Source organism: Pezoporus occidentalis, unplaced genomic scaffold (genome assembly GCF_034315485.1).
Source record: "Pezoporus occidentalis ecotype Australia unplaced genomic scaffold, CSIRO_AGI_Poc_V1 ctg48, whole genome shotgun sequence".
Taxonomy (NCBI): Eukaryota; Metazoa; Chordata; class Aves; order Psittaciformes; family Psittacidae; genus Pezoporus; species Pezoporus occidentalis.
The window spans coordinates 3,355,795-3,378,966 of NW_026915813.1; the positions used below are offsets into that span (position 1 = coordinate 3,355,795).

Consider the following 23,172-nt stretch of genomic DNA (forward strand, 5'->3'; position numbering starts at 1 on the left):
ATGTAATCAGTGACATTGGGCTTGCCTTTGTTTTTATAATGCTGACCAAGAGAAATGAGCTGTTCTCTGCTCCAGGAAACATATGTGGTTTGAATTCCGTGTGTCTCTTGTGAGTAGAGTCATTGTACTGACACGTGTTTTTAAGCAGCTTTCCATTCTGTTAAGCAAAGGTCCCCCACTGCTCCTTTAGGGCATTATAGTAATGTTCCTTACATAATGCTGTTCGTATTTGTCCCATCATTTAAATTGTTTGTATAACTGTTCCTGAGAGTGGAACAGATTGATGGGGCAGACTTATTAGCAAAACAAGATGTTGAACCTGAGTCCTTGCCAAAACTTTGTATAAAGATGCACCCACTGGATCATTTCCACAGTCACACATACGGTGAGACTTAGCAGTTCGCAGAGATTGTGCATGTGTATGCTGCCCTAAGAAACCTGTGTTCTGATGACATTTCTTTCCCATTCTTGAAAGATGCTGTCATGTCAGGTGTCTTCTAGCTGTGATAGTTCCTCTTTTAGCAATTAAAAATGCATACTCCTAATCTTTTTATCTGCTATGACTGTTTACTTCTTTCCATGATCTCCTTCTTACAGTAGTAGTCAGAAATGGGAAACAATTTAGTCATCTGCTTTCATGTGATTCCAGCTACTAAAACCTTGCAGTAACAGGCCTTCAGTTGTTATAGGTGCTGTTTATGTGAAGACAATTATAAATAGTTCTAATAACAATTCCATTTAGCATCAGCAATATTGTTTATTCTTGTCATACTAAAGATACCAATACACATTAACGTAAGAAATTACTTTGTGCAGAAGAAAAGGCTCCTCTCCAGAATCAACAGAAAAACTATAAATTGTTTTGTACCTATAAAAATAGGAATTTTATATAAAGACAATACACATTTCCACAAACTACCTGATAGCTCTGACATTTCTGCCACTCCTAGTATCCACATAGGCTGTTTGTGAGCATTTAACAAGCAGATAACCCATCCCTCCAGTCCTTCTCTAATCAGAACTTAAGGATTGTTATTGCCCTTTGAGCAGGCTCTACAACTCTAATGAAGCCTTCATATCTTCTTTTTTTTTTGCTATGTAAGTATTAAGGTATATTGATAACTTTGTAAAGTTATGATTTATCTTACTTCTTACTTTGGTTTCAGGATTGTCCTGAGTTCAGCAGTAGCAGTCATTTTTCTCCTTCTTAGTAGCTGGTGCAGTGCTGTGTTTTTGACTTTCAGCCTGGGAACAGTGCTGATAACACCAATGTTTTTAGTTGCTGTTCAGTCATGTTTACTCTGACCGAGGACTTTCTGAGTCTCATGCTCTGCCAGGGAGGAGGGGAAGCCGGGAGGAAGCAGAGACAGGACACCTGACCCAAACTAGCCAAAGAGGTATTCCATACCACAGCACATCATGCCCAGTATACAAAGTGGGGGCAGTTACCCGGAAGGACTAGATCACTGCTCAGGTAGGGCTGGGTATCAGTCGGTGGGTGGTGAGTGGTTGTAGTCTCTTCCTTTGCTATTTCCCTTATCACAATTATTATTGGTGGTAGCAGTAGTGGTTTGTGTTATACCTTAGTTACTGGACTGTTCTTATCTCAGTCCATGGGAGTTACATTCTCTTGATTCTCTTCCCCATCCCTCTGGCGAGGAAAGGGAGGGATTGAGCAAGCAGCTGTGTGGTTCTGAGTTACTGGCTGGGCTTAAACCATGACAGTTCTTTTTGGCGCTCACCATGGCGTACGAAGGGTTGAGGTAACAACAGATCTGACCAGACTGTGTCTAATTGTATTTGCGATAAGCATTCATTGTTTCAGATTAATAGTCACTCGTTACAATGCTGATTTATTGGCTCTCAAAGTTGTTGCTCTTGATCTCACAGTTTCAGCATGTCTTACCTTACTTACAGCTGGCATTTGCTGTGTAGTGTTTATCAGCTGGGGGCCTTGGGCTAAGGTTCTTGTTTCATTGTACTTTATGGTAATGACTTGTAATACAATAGAATCATTGATCATGAAACTGATCTGGCTTGCATTCCCAGTGTGGTCACCACCTCTATACCTTGGGAGGTATATAATGGAAGTGGTTAGCAATTTCACATCTTTTTTCCCCTCCTTGGGTGGTCAACCCATGAGGGAGACATTCCCTTACCTTCCCAGCTCCCCCACCAGATCGTTTACAGCATCATTTGAGAGTTCTGAAGGTTTTGAATGGCCTTTAGCTACCCTTGAGACCTGCCTGCTGATTAGGATGGGGATGACCATGTTGGCACGCATACGGTGTGTTTTACCCACGACCATTTCATCTGGTCTTGAGAGTTAGGCAGAGTTGGGTTTGCGCCTTGTCTAGGGTTAGACAACAATACAGGAGGACCAAGAGATTTTCCCTGAGGCTGGATACCCATGAGTGGCAGGGTGTGTAGGATAGTATGGGCAATTACCTAGGCCAGTGGCCCCCTTCAGTGCTTTGGAACTTCACCACTGAACAAGTGCAAAATCCAGAAGAATTAGTAAAACACTTAAATGAGGTGTGTGGTCATTCTGGCCATACTAGAGATGGACAAATCATGGCAACATGCTGGGGCTTGGCCTATGCTTACAGAGCCCAGTTCAACACTATCCAGCACCTTCAAAAGCAAACAAATGTCCCTGGATCTGAAGGCAAATAACAGACCGCACAGCTACTCCAGCTTCAAGCACAGGAGCTACACCAGCCCAGCTTTCCCAGACTCAGAACATTTACCTGGTATGGTAAAAAGTCCATGTTTGCAAATTACAGCTGCTGAGAGATTATACCTTTTTAAACTCTGCTATGTTTTCCATTAATTTTACCCAAAATGTCATTCTAAGAAGTTTAGTGAGGCTTATGACTTATGATGATTTGTAAAGGCCAACTGTAAAGAATAATGCATTATTCTTCCCTTGATACAGCTTCAGTTAATACTCCGAGTACTTCAAAGCATCGCAAACAGAGACAGCACTTGGAAAACAACTGGCTACTAACTTTCCACTTCAAGGATTTGTCCCTACATGCCTTATATCAGGGTTTTTTCCACAGCAAAATTAATCTAAAAAGAAATAAAATTACCTTCTGGAATGCTGGTATACAGTCTGAATTAGAGGTTTAGCATCTCCCTTTAGTCAGCAAAGTGAAATAGGCTCTTCCACGACTGATAGTCAGGAATCACTGCTCTGAATTGTACAGGTCCTAAGAAGAATCTGCGCCTCTCCTCTACTAACAAAAATAGTTCACAGAAATTAAGTCAGATAATTTAACAAAATTAGGTATTTAAAGTTAGGAGGAGTGATTATCTGTATTGTCTTTCAGTCTGAAATTACCATCCTGGATCCTGCAAAAGTATGTTACGGATATTTGTTTTTTCACATCCCTGCAGTAACTGAAATGTGTTGCTGTCTCCAGGAGCTGCAGTCACTTCATCCTCCCCATACGTTATTCATTACTTTCCCTTTTACTGTAAAAGAAGTTGTTTACAAAACAGAAGTCTTCCGGAACTGTTTTAATGGCTTGAGGAGGAGAAAGTGCCTCTTTCTCTTTAAAAAGCAAAGCTGAGGCTTTGTTGCTAGGGGGAGTGTTGTGCTTGGTTTGTGTTTTATACGGAAAACTGCTGTACAAGAAAACCCAGGTAGGAACTATTTTCCTTTATATCCGTTTCAGTATCACTACGTTCTGTGTGTTTTCATGGATGAGACAGGTTTAAGAATCCAAGGGCCTCAAAATTATTTACTAGGTACTTTTGATGTAGTTATTTGTTTAAAGAGCAGTGAGAGAATCTTCACTGTGTTTCTGCTCTTAGTTTTAAGTGCTTTGGAAACTGCCTCTCAGCTAATGGAGAGCTTTATAGTTTTTGCATCCAGTTGTTTATTACACTTTAAAGTGCCTGCTATAGTACTTAAATTCAAGAAATGCTAGAAAATTGTTACAGAAAGTGGCCATAAGGCCCTTCCCCTATGTTGCCAAGTATTCTCCATTTACATGTTCCTTTAGGAAAGACTGTTTAAATTTAATACATAAAGCTTGATAGGAAAAAGAGGTTTATGTGCCAAGTAATAGAAGTGCTGCCACTTCTTGCAGTGCTGTATTTTTCTGCTATGAAGAGAGTATTTGATGAACAGATAGTCACATTTGCCTAAGAAAACCACTTTTTAGGGCAAATTCAGCTCCTTGTGCTAGTTGAGACATTTAGAAACCTGAAAATCCTTGGGGCTAGTACCTGGTATGGGTTGAGCCTCAGGCAGGGGATGACCATGTTGCTCCTCTGCTGCTTCTGCTTTTTTATTAGGCATCTCCTAAGAGACAAAAAGGGATGTAAAGATCACTTTTCATATTCTAACCTTGGCTGGAAGCACTTGAGGCAAGTATGCAGGAGCCTGTGCATGCCAGTACAAAGAACCGAATGGGGAAAGGACAGATGACTTGTGAAGGCCTCAGCCTCCTCCTAGAGGAGATTTAGCCTGTTACGGAAAAAAAGCCCCACTTTGTAACCCTGCAAGTTGTTTCATGGGGATTTTGAAACCCAGAATAAACCATTCCATTGCGAGTTACATCCTCTGTTAGCTCAGTACATCGTTGCTTGGTTTTTGCACTGGTTGGTGCAAGCTTTGTGTTGGGAACAAGTACAGCTGAGGTCGCTTTCCTGTCAATTAAAGGTAAAGCAGAACAGGAACCTGCAGTAACAATACCAATAAATTGAGTTTTACAGATATAAATTTTAGATTTTCCTAAATGATTATAATCAAATACAGCAACTTTGCAATGTAAACAAAGCTGAAGTGATCCGTAGGTTCCAGGTTTGGTAAAGTTGAAAAGCCAACCAAACCAAGCGCAGAAAGTGTGTGGAAAAAGGGCATTGAACCTGTCTTTGGGATCTGAACCTTGCAGCTGGCTTTATGGACCACAGGTGCAATGTAAAGCAATGTAACAAGGGTGTTCAAATAGGATGTACAGGCCCACATTATTCACTGTTATATGGAATAATTAAATTAATGGACACATATTTTTAAATCATTCCATTCTGAAAAAAAGAAAGTTTTTTAGGTACTAAGGCTGTATGTTTAATGGTATGTCATATGAGTGTCCAGGGTGCAAAGGTTACATGGAACGTATCTCAACGTCACTATGTATATATCAAAGCGTATCGCTCACAAGCAATTCTTGCACTGCTTGTGACAGCCAAGTGTCAGCCACTGTCCAGATGAGCTGCAGCGAAGAATCCCAGATGATCATCATGGAGGTGAGTGTCCAGTTAATTGAGACAAAAATAGTGTATGATTGTTTTCACTAGTAGGAATGTTTTGTATATGTAACTGAAAAGTGAAGCAAGTAAATAGTGTCTTGTAAGCTCTTGTTAAGCCTCAGTCAGCCAGTACCATTCTAGTTAATGCTGGTTTGCATAATTACTCATTTCTGTGCAAATACATTGCAACCATACATACCATATGCTAAGAAATAGGTACCTTTAATGTCTGTTTTTTATTCTGTTTTATATTGATCCAACACCTAATAAATTATCTGCAAATTATTGGTTAAATATATTTAGTCTCGAGTATGTTGCAAAATCAGAAAGTTACCCTGTTTTGTCATCTGTAGAAACGCTTTTGATGTGACCATGCTCAGACTGTGCCTGGTGCGATGTCAGAAACAGAAAACGAACATCTCCCCACACCCTACTCCCCCCCCCCCCCCCAATAAACACACACACACACAAATAAAAACCCCACAAAACAAACACAAAAACCAATCAAGCAACCAAAACACGCCAAAACCCCAAACCAAACCAACAGCTTTGTGGTTTGAAATAAACTGTCAAGGCGAGACACTTTAGTGCCTTCAGTAGGCTTTAATCTTGGTGGTAGAGTGTGCTCTACACAATATCAGAACTGTAGCTTGCTAATGACATCAGTGGAACGTGTATACGTGTGTGTGTGTGTGTGTGTAAAATTGCTTAAATCGGGTATTTTGATAGATGGGATATTATCTCCGTGGGTCTGGGGCGAAGGCCCGCCTGTGCCCACAGCACAGCTCTCTGTGTGACAGGAGCTGCAGGATGAGGACGCTGCCCAGGCGGACAGGCTGCGGAAGACGCTGACAGCCCGCAGACACAGCAGAAGGCACACGGTGACCCCACTGTCCCCCATCCCGGGCCCCGGGGTCCTCCCTTCTCGGCGCTGCCGGCTGGCAGCCGCGCCTTCCGCGCATGCGTGCCCGGCTCCGGGCTCCTCAAAGCACATGCGCAGTCACTCGCTCCCGCGTGGCCCGGAGGGTTGGGGTACCACCAGCGGCCGGAGGTTGCGGGCGTGTTTCTTGTCCTGTCCCAGCTGCCCTCACTGATGCGCCGTCCCTCGGCCTTTCTGCCCCGCTGCAGCTGCCGGAGGCTGTCGGTCCCCCCGGGTCGCGGGAGGAGGAAAAGAACCGCGGCGGCATGGCGGCTGCCCCTGCGGCGCCGCGCGGTGAGTGACTCGAACGGGCGGGGCGGGGCCGGGGGCGGGGCGTAGGGCCGCCATGCTCGGCGGGGCTCGGTGGGTGCCCGTCTCCGGCAGGCGGGAGGTTCGCATGGTGCGGTCGGTGTTACCTGGGCTGGGGGCTCCCGCTTCGAGATCGCTTGCGGTCATGGGCGGGAGAACTGCTATGAGGCGCACGTGAGGGGGGAGCGTGGTTATTCTTGCCCCTGGAGCCTCCTTAATTGTTGCTCGCAGCGTAGAGCAGAGATGGAGGTGTCTGTGTGTCTTGTGCCAAGTCGGCTCCGAGCATCAGGTGTGCAGTTAGAACGCTGCACTCGAAACGTGTTCCTGTGGTATTTAAATGCGGGATGGTTACTACATGTTCGTCAATAAAATATACCTTTTTCAGAGGTTTTGGGGTAGATACGTAGTATTTACATATTTGAATGTCATAGAATCAGCTAGATTGGAAAAGACCTTTAAGATCATCGAGTCTAACCATTACCTCAGGGCTGCCAAGACCACCACTAAACCATATCCCTGAGGGCCTCATCTACATGGTTTTTGAACACTTCCAGGGATGGTGATTCCACCACTTCCCTGGAAAGCCTTTTCCAATGACTGATTACCCTCTCTGAAGAAATTCTTCCGAATATCCAATCTAAACTTCCCCTGGCACAACTTGAGGCTATTTCCTCTTGTCCTGTCACTTTTTACATGGTAGAAGTGACCAACCTCCACCTCACTACAACCTCCCTCAGGTATATCTAGAGAGTGATAAGGTTCTCCCTGTGGCTTCTCCAGACTAAACAGCCCCAGTTCCTTCAGCCATTCCTCAACTTCATCTCTTGTGCCTGGAGTGTTAATCATGCTTATGATGGTGCATGGATTTATTGATGGCTATTTTAACTGTCACATGTGAAGTACTCTATTTGCTCACAAAGTAGGAGAGCACAAGAGAGTGGTGATGTAGTGGGAAGCTGTTGGAAGTGAATGTCTAATTGCAGGCTTGGAAAGAATGAATGTTGTTGGTACTTGAAAACTAATCTTATATTTCTTTGGCAGAATCCCTGCAATATTCCTGTTAAATACTTAGGACTTTTAATGTTGTCAGTTTTACTGCATGGTTTTAGGGGTTTACCTAAATAAGTTGCATAAATGAGCTAATTGCTAGCAGAGTATTTATAAGTCAATAAAATGAAAATCCGTTGAAATATAAACGCAGTTTTTTGTCAGTATCAAAGTTTACCAAAATAAAAATGTATTCACTGTCCTTAAAATCATTTTAGTTATTTGCAAAATACGGTATTTGTTACAGGCATCTACAATTTAGGGATTTTTCCAGTGCTTTTAAGGACTGTGTACTTTTCTTTTGAATGGTTTTGAGTCTTATTGTGCCAGCTTGTGCTAGAAAGTGATGGGCTGTTGACAGATGGAATCCAAACAGTTTGCACAGTGTTTTGCATGGGGAAATCAAGAGACACCCTCTAGCGATGGTTATTTTCTTTTATAGAAGCTCATTTTCCAAGAATAACCAGAACAGCACAGCGGTACTCTTGAGAAGAAAAAGAGCCTTTATTTCCCTTATGTGATGTTTTATTTTCTTAAGCATTTTGGTTTGTTACTTGTTCTTGTTGCTGCTTCTGAAATCCCTGTAATTCTGCTGTTCATATGATCACATGAAAAGTACTGCTTGTGGTAGTCTGAATAGACTATCATTGCTTTACTTTAATTGTAGTATAATTTATCCATCTGATTTTTTTTTTAATTACATCTTAAGTTTTGAGACAGACTGCACCTTGAGTTGAAATCTTCATGCATCTATCCAAACCAAAATCATTCTGATGAATATTCAATCTAGATCTTGTTCTCTGTTTTGTCATTAATTCTTGACCTGTTTTTACACATACTGCATGTCTTGTTAGAAAAGACAAAATACAAATAGACTTTTTTATGTTTCATCTCTTAATGTACTTGCTTATTTCTGTCTCTAGTGTTCCTCTAGGTAGGGAGTTGGCTATGGGATGCTTTCTTTCCTATTTGTGTGTCTCATGCTAGTGCTAACCACTTTGGGCCTTCCTTTTTTTCTTTTGAAAGTTTCCAAATACAGTGAATGCTTCTTTTTACAAATACAGGTAGTGAATTGTGTAATTTGAAAAGATTAGTGTTCTCCCAAATCTTTTGATGATTCTGAGTAGAATTGGTATTAGTAGGGTTTATCTTAATGTATTTTTCAAATGAGAGTGGACTAAGGTCATGCTAGAAATTAGATTGCACTCTGAGTTTGGTATTATGGGTAGCCTTTAAATGTTTAAATTGTATGTTCAGCATACAGTATTTTCTGCTTCCAGTAAAGCCAGAGTAATATTGAATCAGCCATAATGTGATATATATTGTCTGACATTACCACTCCTAAGCACTTACCCTTTGCTGCTTTATCTCCTTTTCATGAATTTAATGCCTTACATAAACCTGAAATCACTTTTTACTTAGACCTTGACAAATAATGTTCTTTTGTAAGGACAAAGAACAAATCAGTGTTTGGCTTAAAGAACTGACAAGTAATACGATTCTGTAAATGGAGATAACTGGAAAAACTTATTTCCCTACAGTGTTATGTGTAATTTATTATTATATATAACAAATACATATATATTTATTTATTTTTGTATATATATTTTTTTAAAGATGTCATGCACCACATAGTGTGGATGCAAAGAGAGCTACGGTTTTCTGCTTGTAAAAGGACCAGTGTTTTTTTGTGTGGAATGCTGAAGCTCCTTCTGGAAATAAAAGCTAGTTATAAGAGTTGAGAAGGAAAAAATAAGATCTGAGGATTCCATGTTTAAGAAGGCATGTAAAGCATTTCTCTTTAAAATGTTAATATTGCATGTCTCAGTCAAAGTTAAAATTTCAGTAAGATCCTGAGAATTTCCAGGTGAACTCCAGGGTCCAGATGAGACTGCAGAGGTCTTTGCAGATGGGAAGGCAGTTGTGTAGCTAGAATCAGTTTTGTTAATGGAGAAATGAATTAGGTCTTTCAAAAAGAAAAACACTTAAGTGATGACTTTTTAAGCTACTAGGTATATGAAACTGTTTTCAGCTGTAAATATTCTGTAGACTTTTACAAAGAGATAACCTTGAGTCTTCTACAGTGGTAGCACAATCCAAGAGAAGGAGATGGATACCTTCTCAAAATACCATGTATTACCATAATTGTGTTTAATACATAAAACTCCTGGGAGTGTTGCCAGTTGCTTACACATACAGTCTTATTTATATTGTACATTTAACATGTTTTTCATTTGAGTTCATATGAGAGGATGGGTTGTAGGTATATACTTCGTGTTTCTGACTCCAAGAGTAAGTTGTAAACAACTGGATAATTATAGAAAAGACTAATACTTACTGAGTCTACCTGACGAAATCATAGTCTAAGAGGATTCGATATGTAGAAGATAAGGGGGAAGAATGCCATCAGTCCTTCAAAGGAAAAGGAGGTCCTGATAAGTTTATTTATCAATAATGTGTTTGCATTCAGTTTTAGTTATGGAATAAAAGCCTGGGCTTTTTGGGAGCAGCAATTCAAAGGGTGCAACAAGCAGTAATCCTCCTTTTCCATAATCTCATGATTACCCAAGTCTGTGTCCAAACATGGTATTTACTATAAAAAAAAAAAATCTAAATATATGCCAGCAATTTAAAACTGGGAATTGTATGTTTCATGGGATCAGCAGAGAATATTTGATCCTAAAGCACATAGAGTTTTGATGAGTTCTTGGGATTGGAGCATGGGTTTTTTGTTTGTTTGAAATCTACTGCAGGGGTACAACTGCAGTGATGGCCACCAAACTTAACACTACTGATCACAACCCTTTGAGCCCAAGAGTTCAGCCGGTTTTCATCCCACCTACTTCTGTAACCCACACTCCCATCAGTTTCTCTGTAAGGGTGTTACAGAAAACAGTGCTAAACAGCATGCACTGCTTTCCCTTCATCCACTTACCCAATTATCAAAGAAAGTTGTCTCATTGGTCAGGTAGAAGTTTTTCCCTTCATAAATCAATGCTGATGACTCCCAGTTTTGTCTTTTACTTGACATATGTGGCCGTGCTTTCCAGTATTATTTGCTCCATCACCTTCTTGGGCTCATTGAGATGATGCTGACCAGCCTGTAGTTCCCCAGATTCCCTTCCTTGAAGACAGGGGTGATGTTTGCTCAGTTTCAGCTCTCAGCAACCTCCCTTGATAATTACCAAAGATAATTGAGAGTGGTCTTGAGGTGACATTGACAAGCTGCCTCAGCAGTCTTGGGAACATCCCATTAAGACCCATAGATTTGCTTATGCCCACTTGGTTTAAATATGGCCTTACTTGATCCTTCTTTATTGAGGCAGCAAAGTTACCCTCATGCTTTGCTACTGGTCCCTGGGGTTTGGTGTTCCTGATGGCAGTAAAAAAAGATGAAGAAAGCACTGATTATTTGGATCTTTCCTCTGTCCCTTTCTCACCTTGTCCCCTACTCTAGCAGCCTGTAACCATTTTCCTTAGTCTTGCTTTTGGATCTAAAACACCTGTAATACCCCATCTTGTTGGCCATCAGATCCTGTGACAGATTTGAGTGCAGTTGGGCTCTGGCTTTCCTCAGCCCATCCCAGCATAGTTGGAGAGTGTGGTAGTATTCCTTGCATGTCACCTGTTGCTGTTTACATCTCCTACAAGTTTTGGTTTATGTGTGAGTTGAGTTAGTTCATCCATCTATGAGTCTTGTTTGACACCTGAGTGTGGGGTTAGATTACTGTTGATCTTGGAGGAGGCAATCTGTTGATTCAGAGCAGTAAGCACATGTAGAGCGGAGAGTAGCTTGTGTGTGAAATGGGAAGTTACATGATGATGCTGTCAGTCATACATGATGCAGAGTAAAATGGATCTTATTCCCTTGATTGTAATAGAGCTTTAGCACAAAAACACTGCTGGAGAAATTGGTAATTTATCGCTACAACAAAGCAGGTAGCTTTAAGCTGGAAAAAAAAGCAGCAAGTCTGTAAATTCTTTACTGGTAACTGGATCTTTACCTGTGTCACACTTATATGAGGGTTTATGGCAAATCACCTTTCAAAATTAGATCTGGACAGCTCTGACAAACAGCTTATAAAATGCCAGGTAATTCTTCATACATTTTTAATAGGAAAAAAAAAGAAGTGTGTATATGCTTTACTTAAGGTGGTTCATAGTGTATAATGAAAGGTAATCTTTACCATTGCAGTTAAAGGCATTAAAGGGATAGTCTTTAAGGTCTGAATTCCAAAAAAAATGTTGCATTCCTTCACATTTTCTCATGTAAGCTCTTTCTGTTGGAACATGGGGCTCTGTATGGTATATATGGTTTTATTCTACATAGTTAGAAATTTCTTTCAGAAAATGCCTGATTTAACATGTTACTATGTTTCTCTGTTTCAGAATTGCCACCAGTTCCTTCTACATCGAGGGCAGGCCCTGCAGAATCTTCTGTTAGGGAACGAATGAGAGAGAAACTAAAAGCAGCAAAGGTGAGAATCCTCCAGAAGTGCTGTTTGGTTGGTTTTAGTCTTATAAGTACCGCACACTTAATCTTGCTTGCTTCAGGCTATGTATTTTTTCCCTAAAGTTTATATTATCGTTGATTTGTAATTCAAATGATATGGTCATTAACAGGTTGCTTTCATGTTTCTTACACTATTTTGAAAGTAACGGGTTTCCTTGTAAGTTTACTGTACAGCTTAATAGGGGGTATTAACATCTAGGTATGTAAAATCACTTAAGCTGATTATGCATATTATAAACTGATTAATAGAGTCTGTCCCTAACACAAACTTATATGTCTTTGAGTTTCTGGTAATTACTGTAGGTTTGGTCTTGCTATATTTATGTTGTAACTAAACAGGGTTTTTGTTCGCTTAGTCAAAAGCAGAAATTACTTTATTGCAAGAAGATCCCAGTCCAAGACCAAGGCGTTTAAAAAGCATCAAAGGAAAAACAACGAAAGTCAGATTGGATAAAGGGGTAAGAAGGTGCATTGTGTCTTGCGATTCTGATAATAAGAAGGTAAATTTGAACGTGAAATAAAGACAACACATAGTCTCAAAGAGAGATTTCATCTATTTTAATGGGTTCAAAATTATATAATTGTTTGAACTAGGTAACCGGGAAGGAACCTTTCTGATTATTGTCTTTAATGTTTAATTTTGACATTATTATTGCCTTTAAAAGTAATAATTTGCTTTCATTATAGTATAGACATTGTGTGAAACCTTTGTCAATTACGGGTTTCTGACTTCTGTTGCTTAAGATGCCTTAAAGTATTTAAAAGTTACTGTAACAGAAAAGACCACTGTATTATAGTTTATATAAATTTACACAGTGAAATTGCTAGAGGCTGGATATTAACTTTATGTCATTGTACTGTATTGTATTTCCTTGTTACTGTTTTATATATTTTTTTTTTTAGTATAAGCATGTTCTTTATTACAACCCAGATATTCTTCAGAATTCACAAAGGGATTACTTGCCTATAGAAAATGCATTCCAAAGGATGTGTATGCTCAAGAAATAACAGCATGTAGCAGTAATGTTTTTATCTGGATTTCCAAACAATATGAATTAGCCTGGCTAAATTGCTTGTCTAAGGGAGAATTATCTATTCATGTAGGTTGTGGGGAGGTTTTTGGCAGTGTTTTCTTATAAAAAGTAATTGTTACAGCTTTCAGCTAAGTGGTATTTTATTATGTTTGTATTAGGAAAATGTGGAAGTGATATGCTTATTAAAAATTGTTTACTAATTTTGTAGAAAGTATATCTGAAACCTCCCCTGTGTTGCTTTTGTTTCCTGCACTTACTTTCTTGAAAAGGTAGAGGAGTGTCATAGAATAGTTAGGGTTGGAAAGGACCTCAAGATCATCTAGTTCCAACCCCCCTCCCATGGAGTTTTAGTAGAGTAGGCTAGCAATAACTGAGAGAGACCAAAACAAATAATGAAGTCTGTATTAAAGCACCCAAGCAATGGATGCCAATGTTTTTGAATACCAAATGGTTTTTTCCTGGTTACAGCAGGGGCTATATGAGAAGCTGGCCTTAGCTCTTTGATTCCCTTCCCCGGTCGGCAGTGTGTGTCAGTAGCACCCTTGCCATTGCTTGTACAGTCTGTCAGCCTCTCTTCTGTAGATGGGAAAATGTTGCATTTCTCCCCCTTGCGGAGATTAGCATGAGGTTGCTTGTGTTTGGGAGTGCAGAAATAATGATCTTGGCAGCAGCGAAAAAAAAGTAAGCTAACATTTATTGCAGTGAGCCATTTCTTCATACACTACAGTCTATTTCTTGACCCAAAGGAGGAAGGAGTCAAGTAATAATTAGATGTGTCCTTTTAAAATAAATACTAAATCAGAATAATTGTTACCACAGGGGTTGTGTTTCTTTTTTTTCTTTGTTTTTCTGTGAAAATCCAGTATCTAATCTCTGCATTCAGCTGGTTGGTTTTTTTATGGATCAGTAAATGAATGCTATAACTTGCCTATATATTTTTATGCAGTCTGATAATGATAAATTTAGAGAGATGCAAGAGGATGAATCCCACTTACCATCAAAGTTTCGTGATACTGTAAAAAAAATTAAGGAGAAGTCAACAGTAAGTACCAATTCCTTCATTTCAATAACTGATACTGATTTGATTTAATTTAAACTTTATATGGCTTCATGATGCTGTTTGAAGCATCAGGCAGAATTCAGTCTTAAGCAGTGGAGAGGGATTTATTTAATTAAAAAAAATCATGAACAGTATATTCCAACAATTGAAATATATAAAGGGAACCTTTATAAAATGAAGGAATGGCTTTGGGTCATTTGATTTAAAAAGAAAAAATTAAGTGAATCCATTTGGACATAATTACTGGAGATTGGAAACAAAAATGTTTCTTCTGTTTAAATCCTTCTTATTGAATGCCACCAATTGGCAGAGCAATTTACAGATTAGTATATTGATATTTATTAGCCACAAAATGCTATTATTAATTCTAATATTAGAGGATTCATCCTAACACTAAAGGGGCCTGGCTCCTTCAGAGACAAAATAACATTAGCAAAATAACATTAGCAAAATTTAAACTTTGGCATTTTTGATTTGCAAATCATTTATGTGTCAAACAAAAGACTGGTTAAAATGAAACCAAGTACCTTTCTGTAATAAAACATTGCAAGAAATATTTAATGAAATTGTGGTGTAGCACTAGAGTAAGTTTCATGTATCATTTAAAAATTTCGGTCAGCTTCAGCATTTGGGTGAGTTCTCTCTGAGATAAAACAATTATTATTCTCTGATAAGCATTTATACATGTTGTTATTGCTGTCATCAATTGAAAGATATCTTTATTTGCCCTAAATCTCTTATAAATGTCATATTAAAGTACCTTTGTCTTTTTTCTTAGTACCAGAATGATTTTCCTTCTGCTGAAGAAGCATATAATTTCTTTACCTTCAATTTTGATGCTGAACCACAGAATATGAAAGCTGAAGCCAGGAGAAGGAATGCATTAAATGAAGAAGAGGAGGCAGAAGAAGAATGTGTAGAAACCCAAGAGGGCGAACAAGAGGAAGATGAAATGGTGTGAGCTACAGAATAAATGTTCATATTTTTATTTAGACTTCTTGAATTAATTTTAATAATCTAATACCAAATGGCAACTTTTGTTTCCTTAGAACTTCTAAAGGTATACTTTCTAAAGATCTCCATTTTAAGAAATAGAGAAGCTAACAGAGATGTTTCCACTTAAACTGTAGGATGAAGATGCGCGCCTGGTTAAAGATGATTTGTTCATTATAGGGCAGACAGCTGAAGATTTTCTAGTAATGGAACCTCCTGACTGTGAAAACTATTCTGAGCAGCTGAAAAAGGAAAAAGAGTTTCTCTTCATTCCCAGCATGCTAGCAGGTATGAAGATTGTGCTTATCCATTTTGTTCCTGGATTTTACATATCGTGGCACTTTTTGATCTGCTGAAAAATCTTGTATCAGTCTGTCTCTGGCAGCAGAGATTTAATTGCAGTTCTCTGACACTGATCGTCCAGTTAAGTCTGAAAAGGTCTGACAAAATGGATTAACTAGGGACGTGCACACCTCAGCAGGTCACCAGCTGGTACGCTAGTGAGTGAACTCGGGGCATATCGGTTGATCTGCAGTAATTACCTTAGTGCCGTCTATAGTAATGGATGGCCCCTCTTTCAGGGGGGTTTAGCTGTTACGTTATTTAACATGCAGCAGGTTAATTGGTACACTCATTTAGGCACAAGGGGTGGCTCTGTACATTATAACTGTTCCCTTGGTCGTATTTGCAGTTATTTGCCATGTGGCAAGTTTGTCAAGAGTCACGTAGGTAACATATGGATTTTTGTGATTCATGGGGCCCTTTTCTCAAAGTCTGATTTTGTGAATTGGAAATAGTTAACATTGATCATGTCTCTGACCTTTTCTCCTTATTCCCATAGAACTGTAAAGTCCTAAAAATTAATTTAGAATATCATTTGCTATTTAACATTTGAACTGGAAGAAATAGAAATGGGTCTCTGTGGTTTGTACCAGAATGGACTCATCACAGCTTGCAGTGTGATGTCAAAATATTTACTGTGTAACTTGTTTTTTTGTCTTGTAAATTCTGACCTTTCCAGTGTGGTCCACTGTGTTCTGTAGGGGATAGCTGTTATTGTAACCCTCAGTGTAATCCCTCCCTGTTTTGAGATTGCTTCTTGAAAAATACTGAGCCCATACACACCAGTGAAATAATCCTGCAGCCAAGCTTTAAAGAATTCCACCTGCTCTTGGGCTAACATGACTTTCATGCATGTTCTGTAGTTTGTGTGATAGTAGCTTAAACGAACTTAATAGTGGTTGAGATTGATCTTGGTTAAAGTTTCACTTTATATGAGAAAGGCTTAGTAATGTTTGTCTAGTCAGTTGTTGCTGCTAAAAGTTTTTTACAGGGTTACACAAGCAGCCGTTAAAACTAAACTCCACTATGTCATTTGAAGTATTTTTTTTGGTGAGGAACTTTTTCATTATCTGCTTAGAAGACTTGTGACAAGTTTATGATAGATTTAAATTGAGAATCTATCCTGGTTAAGAAAAGGACCTGTTCTGGTTATATACTTACTTCTTTTTTCCTAGTTAGGAAAATATTCCAGACAGTGTGCTTAATATGCATTGCCATTCATTTTCAGAATGGCACAGATTCTTAGAGAATGAATAAACTAGAACTCCAGTTATATTTTACGTGCTTTTCTTTCTAATTTCTCATTAGTGCCTGCTTCTGAGAAGATGCCTAGAGACATGCAGCCTAGGTACCTTGAGGATGAAGGTCTTTACATAGGTGAAAGGCCCTTTGTATCACAGTCGAATCAAAATATTGTAGAAAACAGAATACTCAGACAGGAGCAAGTAAGTCATGGATAGCTTCTTAGTTGTCTTTTTTAAAACTCTTTATCAGTGCTTTATTTTGTTACAGCTAAGTAGGTCATAGTAATATGGGGCTTTCATCTTTATAATGTTTAGCAGTATCAAAACATCAGGAATTTTTATTTTCATACATTTTGGATTTTTTGTAGGAGTCTATTTTTAGTGTATCCCAATAGTCAGAGCACCAGACTGCGTCTTAGAAAACTGATGTCTTCCTGGCCCTGCTCATAGCCTGCTGGGTTGCAAATCACTTCACTTGTCTGTGCCACACTACAATAGGGGCAATTGTAATTTAGTTTTTTTTGTAAAATGCTGTGAGTGTTAGTGGTAAGTATAAAGACTTATACAGGAGATGGGCACTCTTGTGCTATTTACTAACAAAAGGAAGTAATATGGAATTTTCTTTCTGTTTTTTCCTTTCAAATCTGTAGTACTGAATGTTGAAGGAGAAAAATCAGTACATTTAAAGTTTGAGCAAGGTCTTGATTTTCAGATTTCAAAACTTACCTATAATACATTTGAAGATTTCATTTTGGTGTCTTAGAAGGGTTTTGGTTAATTCAGTCACAAACAGTTCATGAAAAACAGTTGTAGAATAAAAAGTGACTATAAGAAGTACAAATTTGCAAGTTATGCCTATATAAAGTAAGAAACAATATTAAATTACATTTTTATTTGTAGGGAAAAGGGTGGTTTGGTGATGATGGTAAAATCTTAGCATTGCCTAATCCAATTAAACAGTCTTCTACGAGGCCTCCAATATTCTCATTGGAAGAAGGCATTGCACCAGAACTTGAAACAGTGTATGTAAAGGTAAGTATATTTTGTGTACGTGGACACCCAATATCGCAGTTCTTCTGCACAAGCAGCCCTGAGGAGCTTTAGGGTTTTGTGCCAAGAGCCATGAATACTGACTGCTTTTGGGGGTTCCACAACTAGTCTTTTAAATGTTATCTACTTCTGCAAGTATATTCCCCCTGTATTTTTCTGTTAAAATAATGCACGCTGAAGGATGACTTGTTCAGCCAGTAGTACCGGTTAAAACAGTAAAGTGACAGTCCATGACAAACTCCTTCAAGTCTGTGAGTCACTAAGGTCTCTGTGAGGCACCCTTGGATTTTCTCATGCCAAAGTAGGGTAGTTCCTACAGTAGTCTGTCTATAAAGCACCTGTTGTTAGGAGCTGTTAGACAGATCAGGACAGAGGTGCTCTCTGCGGCATAAGAGAGAAATTATTAAAGTGCATGTACGTGGTGGCTGTTTTACAGTGATGAAACTCCTCCAGAATAAGTCTTCATGTGCAGTTTGCTCATGTAGAAAGCAACCAATTTTGAGTTATGTTTCATTGTGTCCTGGGTTCAGCAGTAGCAGTCATTTTTCCCCTTCTTGGTAGCTGGTGCAGTGCAGTGTTTTGACTTTCAGCTCGGGAACAGAGCTGATAACAATGATGTTTTGGTTTGGCCAAGGACTTTGTGAGCCTCATGCTCTGCCAGGGAGGAGGGGGAGCCAGGAGGAAGCAGAGACAGGACACCTGACCCAAACTGACCAAAGAGGTATTCCATACCACAGCACGTCATGCCCAGGATGTAACTGGGAGTTAGCCGGAAGGGCTGGGAGACGGCAGGGTTGGAGGAGGTATCGGTCGGAGCTTGGTCGGGCTGGGGGGGGCAAGTTATCGGTCGGCTGGTGGTGAGATGATGTATTCTCTTCCCTTGTTATTTCCTTTATCATTATTATCATTGGTGGTAGCAGTAGTGATTTGTGTTATACCTTAGTTACTAAACTGTTCTTATCTCAACCCGTGGGAGTTGCATTCTTTTCGATTCTCCTCTCCGTCCCTCCGAGAGCAGGGGGAGGGCAAGAAAGGGGGGGAAGTGAGCGAACGAGTTACCTGACTGGGTTTAAACCACGACAGTTCTTTTTGGCGCCCAACGTGGGGCACGAAGGGTTGAGATAACGACAGATCTGACTGGATTAATAGTCACTCGTCACAATGCTGATTTATTGGCTCTCAGAGTTCTTTCTCTTGATCTCACAGCTTCAGAATGTTGTAACTTACGTAGAGCCGGTATTTGCTGTGTTAGTGTTTATCAAGTATGGGGCCTGGGCTAAGGTTCTTGTCTCACTGTGCTTTATGGCAATGGCTTGTAATACGGACGGGCTCCAGCAGCAGGGCGGGACGGACGTGGCCGTGGACTTGTACCTGGCCGTCCGGCTGCTCTTCACCGTCCTGGCCCTCACCCTGCTCTCCATCTTCGTGAGGCTGCGGGGAGCCGAGGGGGAGCGGCCCCGGGAGCCGGCGGCAGCCGAACCGGCCCGGGAGAGCGGCCCCGGGGACCAAGCGGCGGCGGGAGCGGGGCCGGAGGCCGCGAGGGGACGGCTGCCGGTGGAGGAGGTCGGGGCGGTCGAGGAGCAGAAACAAGGGGCTGCCGAGCAGCGGGAGAAGGCGGCGGAGGAGCCGAGCCCCGCGGAGGAGCCGAGCCCCGCGGAGGAGCCGAGCCCCGCGGAGGAGCCGAGCCCCGCGGCCGAGCCCAGCCCCGCGGAGGAGCCCAGCCCCGCGACGGCCGAGAGCGTTTCCCGGAAGCCGCCCGCCGAGCCCCAGGAGGATGCAGGAGACCACGCAGCATTTCCCAGCAAGGCAGAGGAGGAAGAGCTGGACTCAGGAAAAGAGAAGCTGGCGGTGGGAGAGCCGGCAAGCACAGCAGCTACACCAGCCCCAGTGACAAGTACAGCAGCTACACCAGCCCCAGTGACAAGTACAGCAGCATCGTTTGAGAGTCCTGAAGGTTTTGAATGGCCTTTGAGTATCCTTGGGACCTGCCTGCTGATTGTGATGGGGATCAGCATGTTGGCACACACACAGACTGTGTTCTACCCACAACCATTTTGTCTGATCTCAAAAGTTAAGCAGAGTCAGGTTTGGGTCTTGTCTGGGGTTAGACGAGGATATGGGGGGACCAAGAGGTTTTCCCCAAGGCTGGACAGTCATGAGTGGCAGGGTGTGTGGGACAGTATGGGCAAGTATCTAGTCCACTGGGCCCCTCCAGTGCTTTGGAAGCATCGGAGATGGAAGGCAGCTGTATGGAGTCCCCAGCAACAAGCTGCAGAAACTGCTGAAGGGGACAGTGAATTATTTTAAGCCTGGTGGGCCCATGGCACTTCAGGCCATCAGAGCAGAGATGCAAAAGAGATGGACTCATGATCGAGGGGTGGACTTAGCAATGGACACTATTGCCCAGGTTATTCACGAGTGTGAACACTGCACACAGTCTCTCCTGCTCTGGAAGACTCTTACAAGAGACGGAGCCTGACATCATGGACCAGATGGACTCAGCAGCTTTATAGGGACTGGTCCATGCACTAAGATAAGAGTGCACTGAGATAAGAGTGATGGTATATTGAAAATGTGGGATCTGAGCATGACGTGAATGGTATGGAATAAGGGGTGGATAATGTCCTGGGTTCAGCAGTAGCAGTCATTTTTCCCCTTCTTGGTAGCTGGTGCAGTGCAGTGTTTTGACTTTCAGCTCGGGAACAGAGCTGATAACAATGATGTTTTGGTTTGGCCAAGGACTTTGTGAGCCTCATGCTCTGCCAGGGAGGAGGGGGAGCCAGGAGGAAGCAGAGACAGGACACCTGACCCAAACTGACCAAAGAGGTATTCCATACCACAGCACGTCATGCCCAGGATGTAACTGGGAGTTAGCCGGAAGGGCTGGGAGACGGCAGGGTTGGAGGAGGTATCGGTCGGAGCTTGGTCGGGCTGGGGGGGGCAAGTTATCGGTCGGCTGGTGGTGAGATGATGTATTCTCTTCCCTTGTTATTTCCTTTATCATTATTATCATTGGTGGTAGCAGTAGTGATTTGTGTTATACCTTAGTTACTAAACTGTTCTTATCTCAACCCGTGGGAGTTGCATTCTTTTCGATTCTCCTCTCCGTCCCTCCGAGAGCAGGGGGAGGGCAAGAAAGGGGGGGAAGTGAGCGAACGAGTTACCTGACTGGGTTTAAACCACGACACATTGGTTCAGCTCTTGTTTTGATTTGCTTTGTTTTTTTTGTTTTTTTCTCTCAATCACAGCATGCCTATCCTGGCAAACAGCAGATACAGTGTGCAGTCAGTACAAGTCAAAATAAGCTTCAGTTAAAACCATTCACCAAGCTTTAAGCAAGCTTTAAGTATTCTACTTGTTAGCACTCTATTATCCATTGGAAAAACTGACTTTTTAAATTAGATTACTGTTTTGGGACACACAAGTGTTTCTGTCTGCTCTTGTTGATAGAGATTTAATGTTGCCCTTTAAGTGATGCTGGTTACAAATACACAAGTTTCAGGATGCATCCATACCACAGATCTACTCAGGTTGTTTCTGCATGCAGGAAGAGTTTGCTGCTTAGATCTTAGTAAAGATAGGTCAAGAGAGCTTATGTTTCAACCAGGACACAAGAACACCATGTTTACCTCAATAGTGACACGTAAATCACTGTTGAAAGTAGATTATTAAGCTTAGAAGTAAGTAAGATTAAGCCTGGGGGCTCCTTTATGGGCAGAAATATAGTTTAAGAATTTCAGAGCTGTCACTTTTATGACAGAGTATGTCATACTAAACATTTTGATGAGGACCTGAATGTGGAAGGACCTGGTGGACTTAAGTGTGTTTTGTGGACATTTATACCAGCCCTATAAAAGAGCTATGCAACAGCTGAATTCCCCTTTCAATAGCCCTTTTCCCAGTTCTTATGAAGGGGCTGCAATGAACACTGCAGAACTAACAACTTCATCATTTGTGATACCAGAATATCTGTGATGAATCTCTTCTGAAGAATTCTAAGAGCAGCAGCAGTCAGACAGGAAGCACTGCTAATGCTTTTCTGATTTCACTAACTTGAGTTCACTAACTGGGCTGTTTATCTTAGAGCTCAGTTCTAGGAGGAAATAAAATGATACTAAGCAAGCAGGTAAAAAGAGAATTAGCAGGCCTTTCTTTTTGCAGTTCAGTGTTATTGTCTTAGTTGTTGAGCAAAACCTGTAATACAGGTGGGTGACTTCTTATTTCAGCCTCATATGGGTTATCACTGTTCTGCTGTGTAAAACACCCATGGTGGCTTTATGCCACGCAGTTGTCAATAAAGCAAAGAGGTTACCACAGAAGTGTTTACAGTTTAAGAGTCAGTAGTTAGATGCAGGAAGTGCTAAATGGGTCATTTTCTGTCATAGAATCTCTTTGTAAAATTGTTTTGTCGGGGTTTGTAAATCCATTTCTTTTTTTCATTCAGGCAGTAAAAATGACAGCTGCCAATCAGTATCTTGTTGGACCTGGAGATTTTCAGGGCCCGTTTCAATTGGATATTGATATTTCTGGACTGATATTCACCCACCATCCCTGTTTCAGCCGTGAGCATGTGTTGGCAGCTAAATTGGCTCAGTTATATGATCAGTATTTAGCAAGAAAACAGAAGAATCTTACCAAACTTCTCACAGACAAGGTATTTCTGTTCCATTGTCATAACTGATTAAGATAATGATGTGACAGTTTAAGCTAAAAGCTGGATTTTTTTCTTTGGAGTAGAGTGATAAAATCATATGTAATAACTAGGGTTCTGTCAGAAGATAAAAACAGAAGTATTTTGCCTAGGTTGCTGTGTGTTTAGTGCAGAACTGCATTTTTTTAAGGTTATGAATTTCTTTTTGATCTTCTAATTAAAATGAGCTCTATGCAGGTTCTGAGGTAAAGGGAGTATAATGGTTAGAATACAGTAACATGAGTATTCCTTAGAGTATCCAAAATGTTTTCCAGTGAATGACAGTTAAGATTTCACATAAGATAATTCTTTAGAAATGTGAGGTAAATACTGTGATACAATATAGTTCTATGTAGTAGGGCTGGTATGTTAAAAAATTACTTTGATCATTAAGTACATATAAATTCAGTTTTCTGTAAATTCCAGGTGGTGATGATTTGCTACCTTAAAGGACTATTATAAGGAAAAAAAAACAATCACTGCATGCAAGTTATATTAGTGTAATGAGGGTCAGTAGCTGCTGTACAGATACTTCTGAATTTTAGTATAAAGCATTAGATATAGTTCTGATGATGGACAAATATTTCATGCAGTGTCTCAGAATAATTCTTTGGTGTACTTTAGTCTGTCATTACTTCTGAAGGGTTGTCTTTATTTTAACATGAAACAGTGAAAGAGGACATTTGGCTTCTCTATGCCTGCATCACAA

General features: G+C 40.6%; 1 protein-coding gene across 3 annotated transcripts in view; it reads left to right on the forward strand.

The window, feature by feature from the left end:
- The window catches only part of LOC134172877 (complement C1q tumor necrosis factor-related protein 7), a 118,846-nt gene that overhangs the window by 56,670 nt on the left and 39,004 nt on the right, over positions 1–23,172 (forward strand). Inside the window, exons 1-12 of one of the 3 annotated variants that reach the window (XM_062636403.1) lie at positions 3,596–3,651; positions 5,199–5,259; positions 6,063–6,143; positions 6,391–6,475; positions 11,927–12,015; positions 12,407–12,508; positions 14,031–14,126; positions 14,923–15,099; positions 15,275–15,425; positions 16,788–16,924; positions 17,624–17,755; positions 22,218–22,427. In XM_062636403.1, coding sequence (XP_062492387.1) covers positions 5,221–5,259; positions 6,063–6,143; positions 6,391–6,475; positions 11,927–12,015; positions 12,407–12,508; positions 14,031–14,126; positions 14,923–15,099; positions 15,275–15,425; positions 16,788–16,924; positions 17,624–17,755; positions 22,218–22,427 — 1,299 coding nt within the window. In that variant the 5' untranslated portion in view covers positions 3,596–3,651; positions 5,199–5,220. Of the gene's footprint in view, positions 3,652–5,121; positions 5,260–6,062; positions 6,144–6,390; positions 6,476–11,926; positions 12,016–12,389; positions 12,509–14,030; positions 14,127–14,922; positions 15,100–15,274; positions 15,426–16,787; positions 16,925–17,623; positions 17,756–22,217; positions 22,428–23,172 lie in introns of those variants that run through there. The other 2 variants (XM_062636402.1, XM_062636404.1) reach the window with 2 other exon arrangements.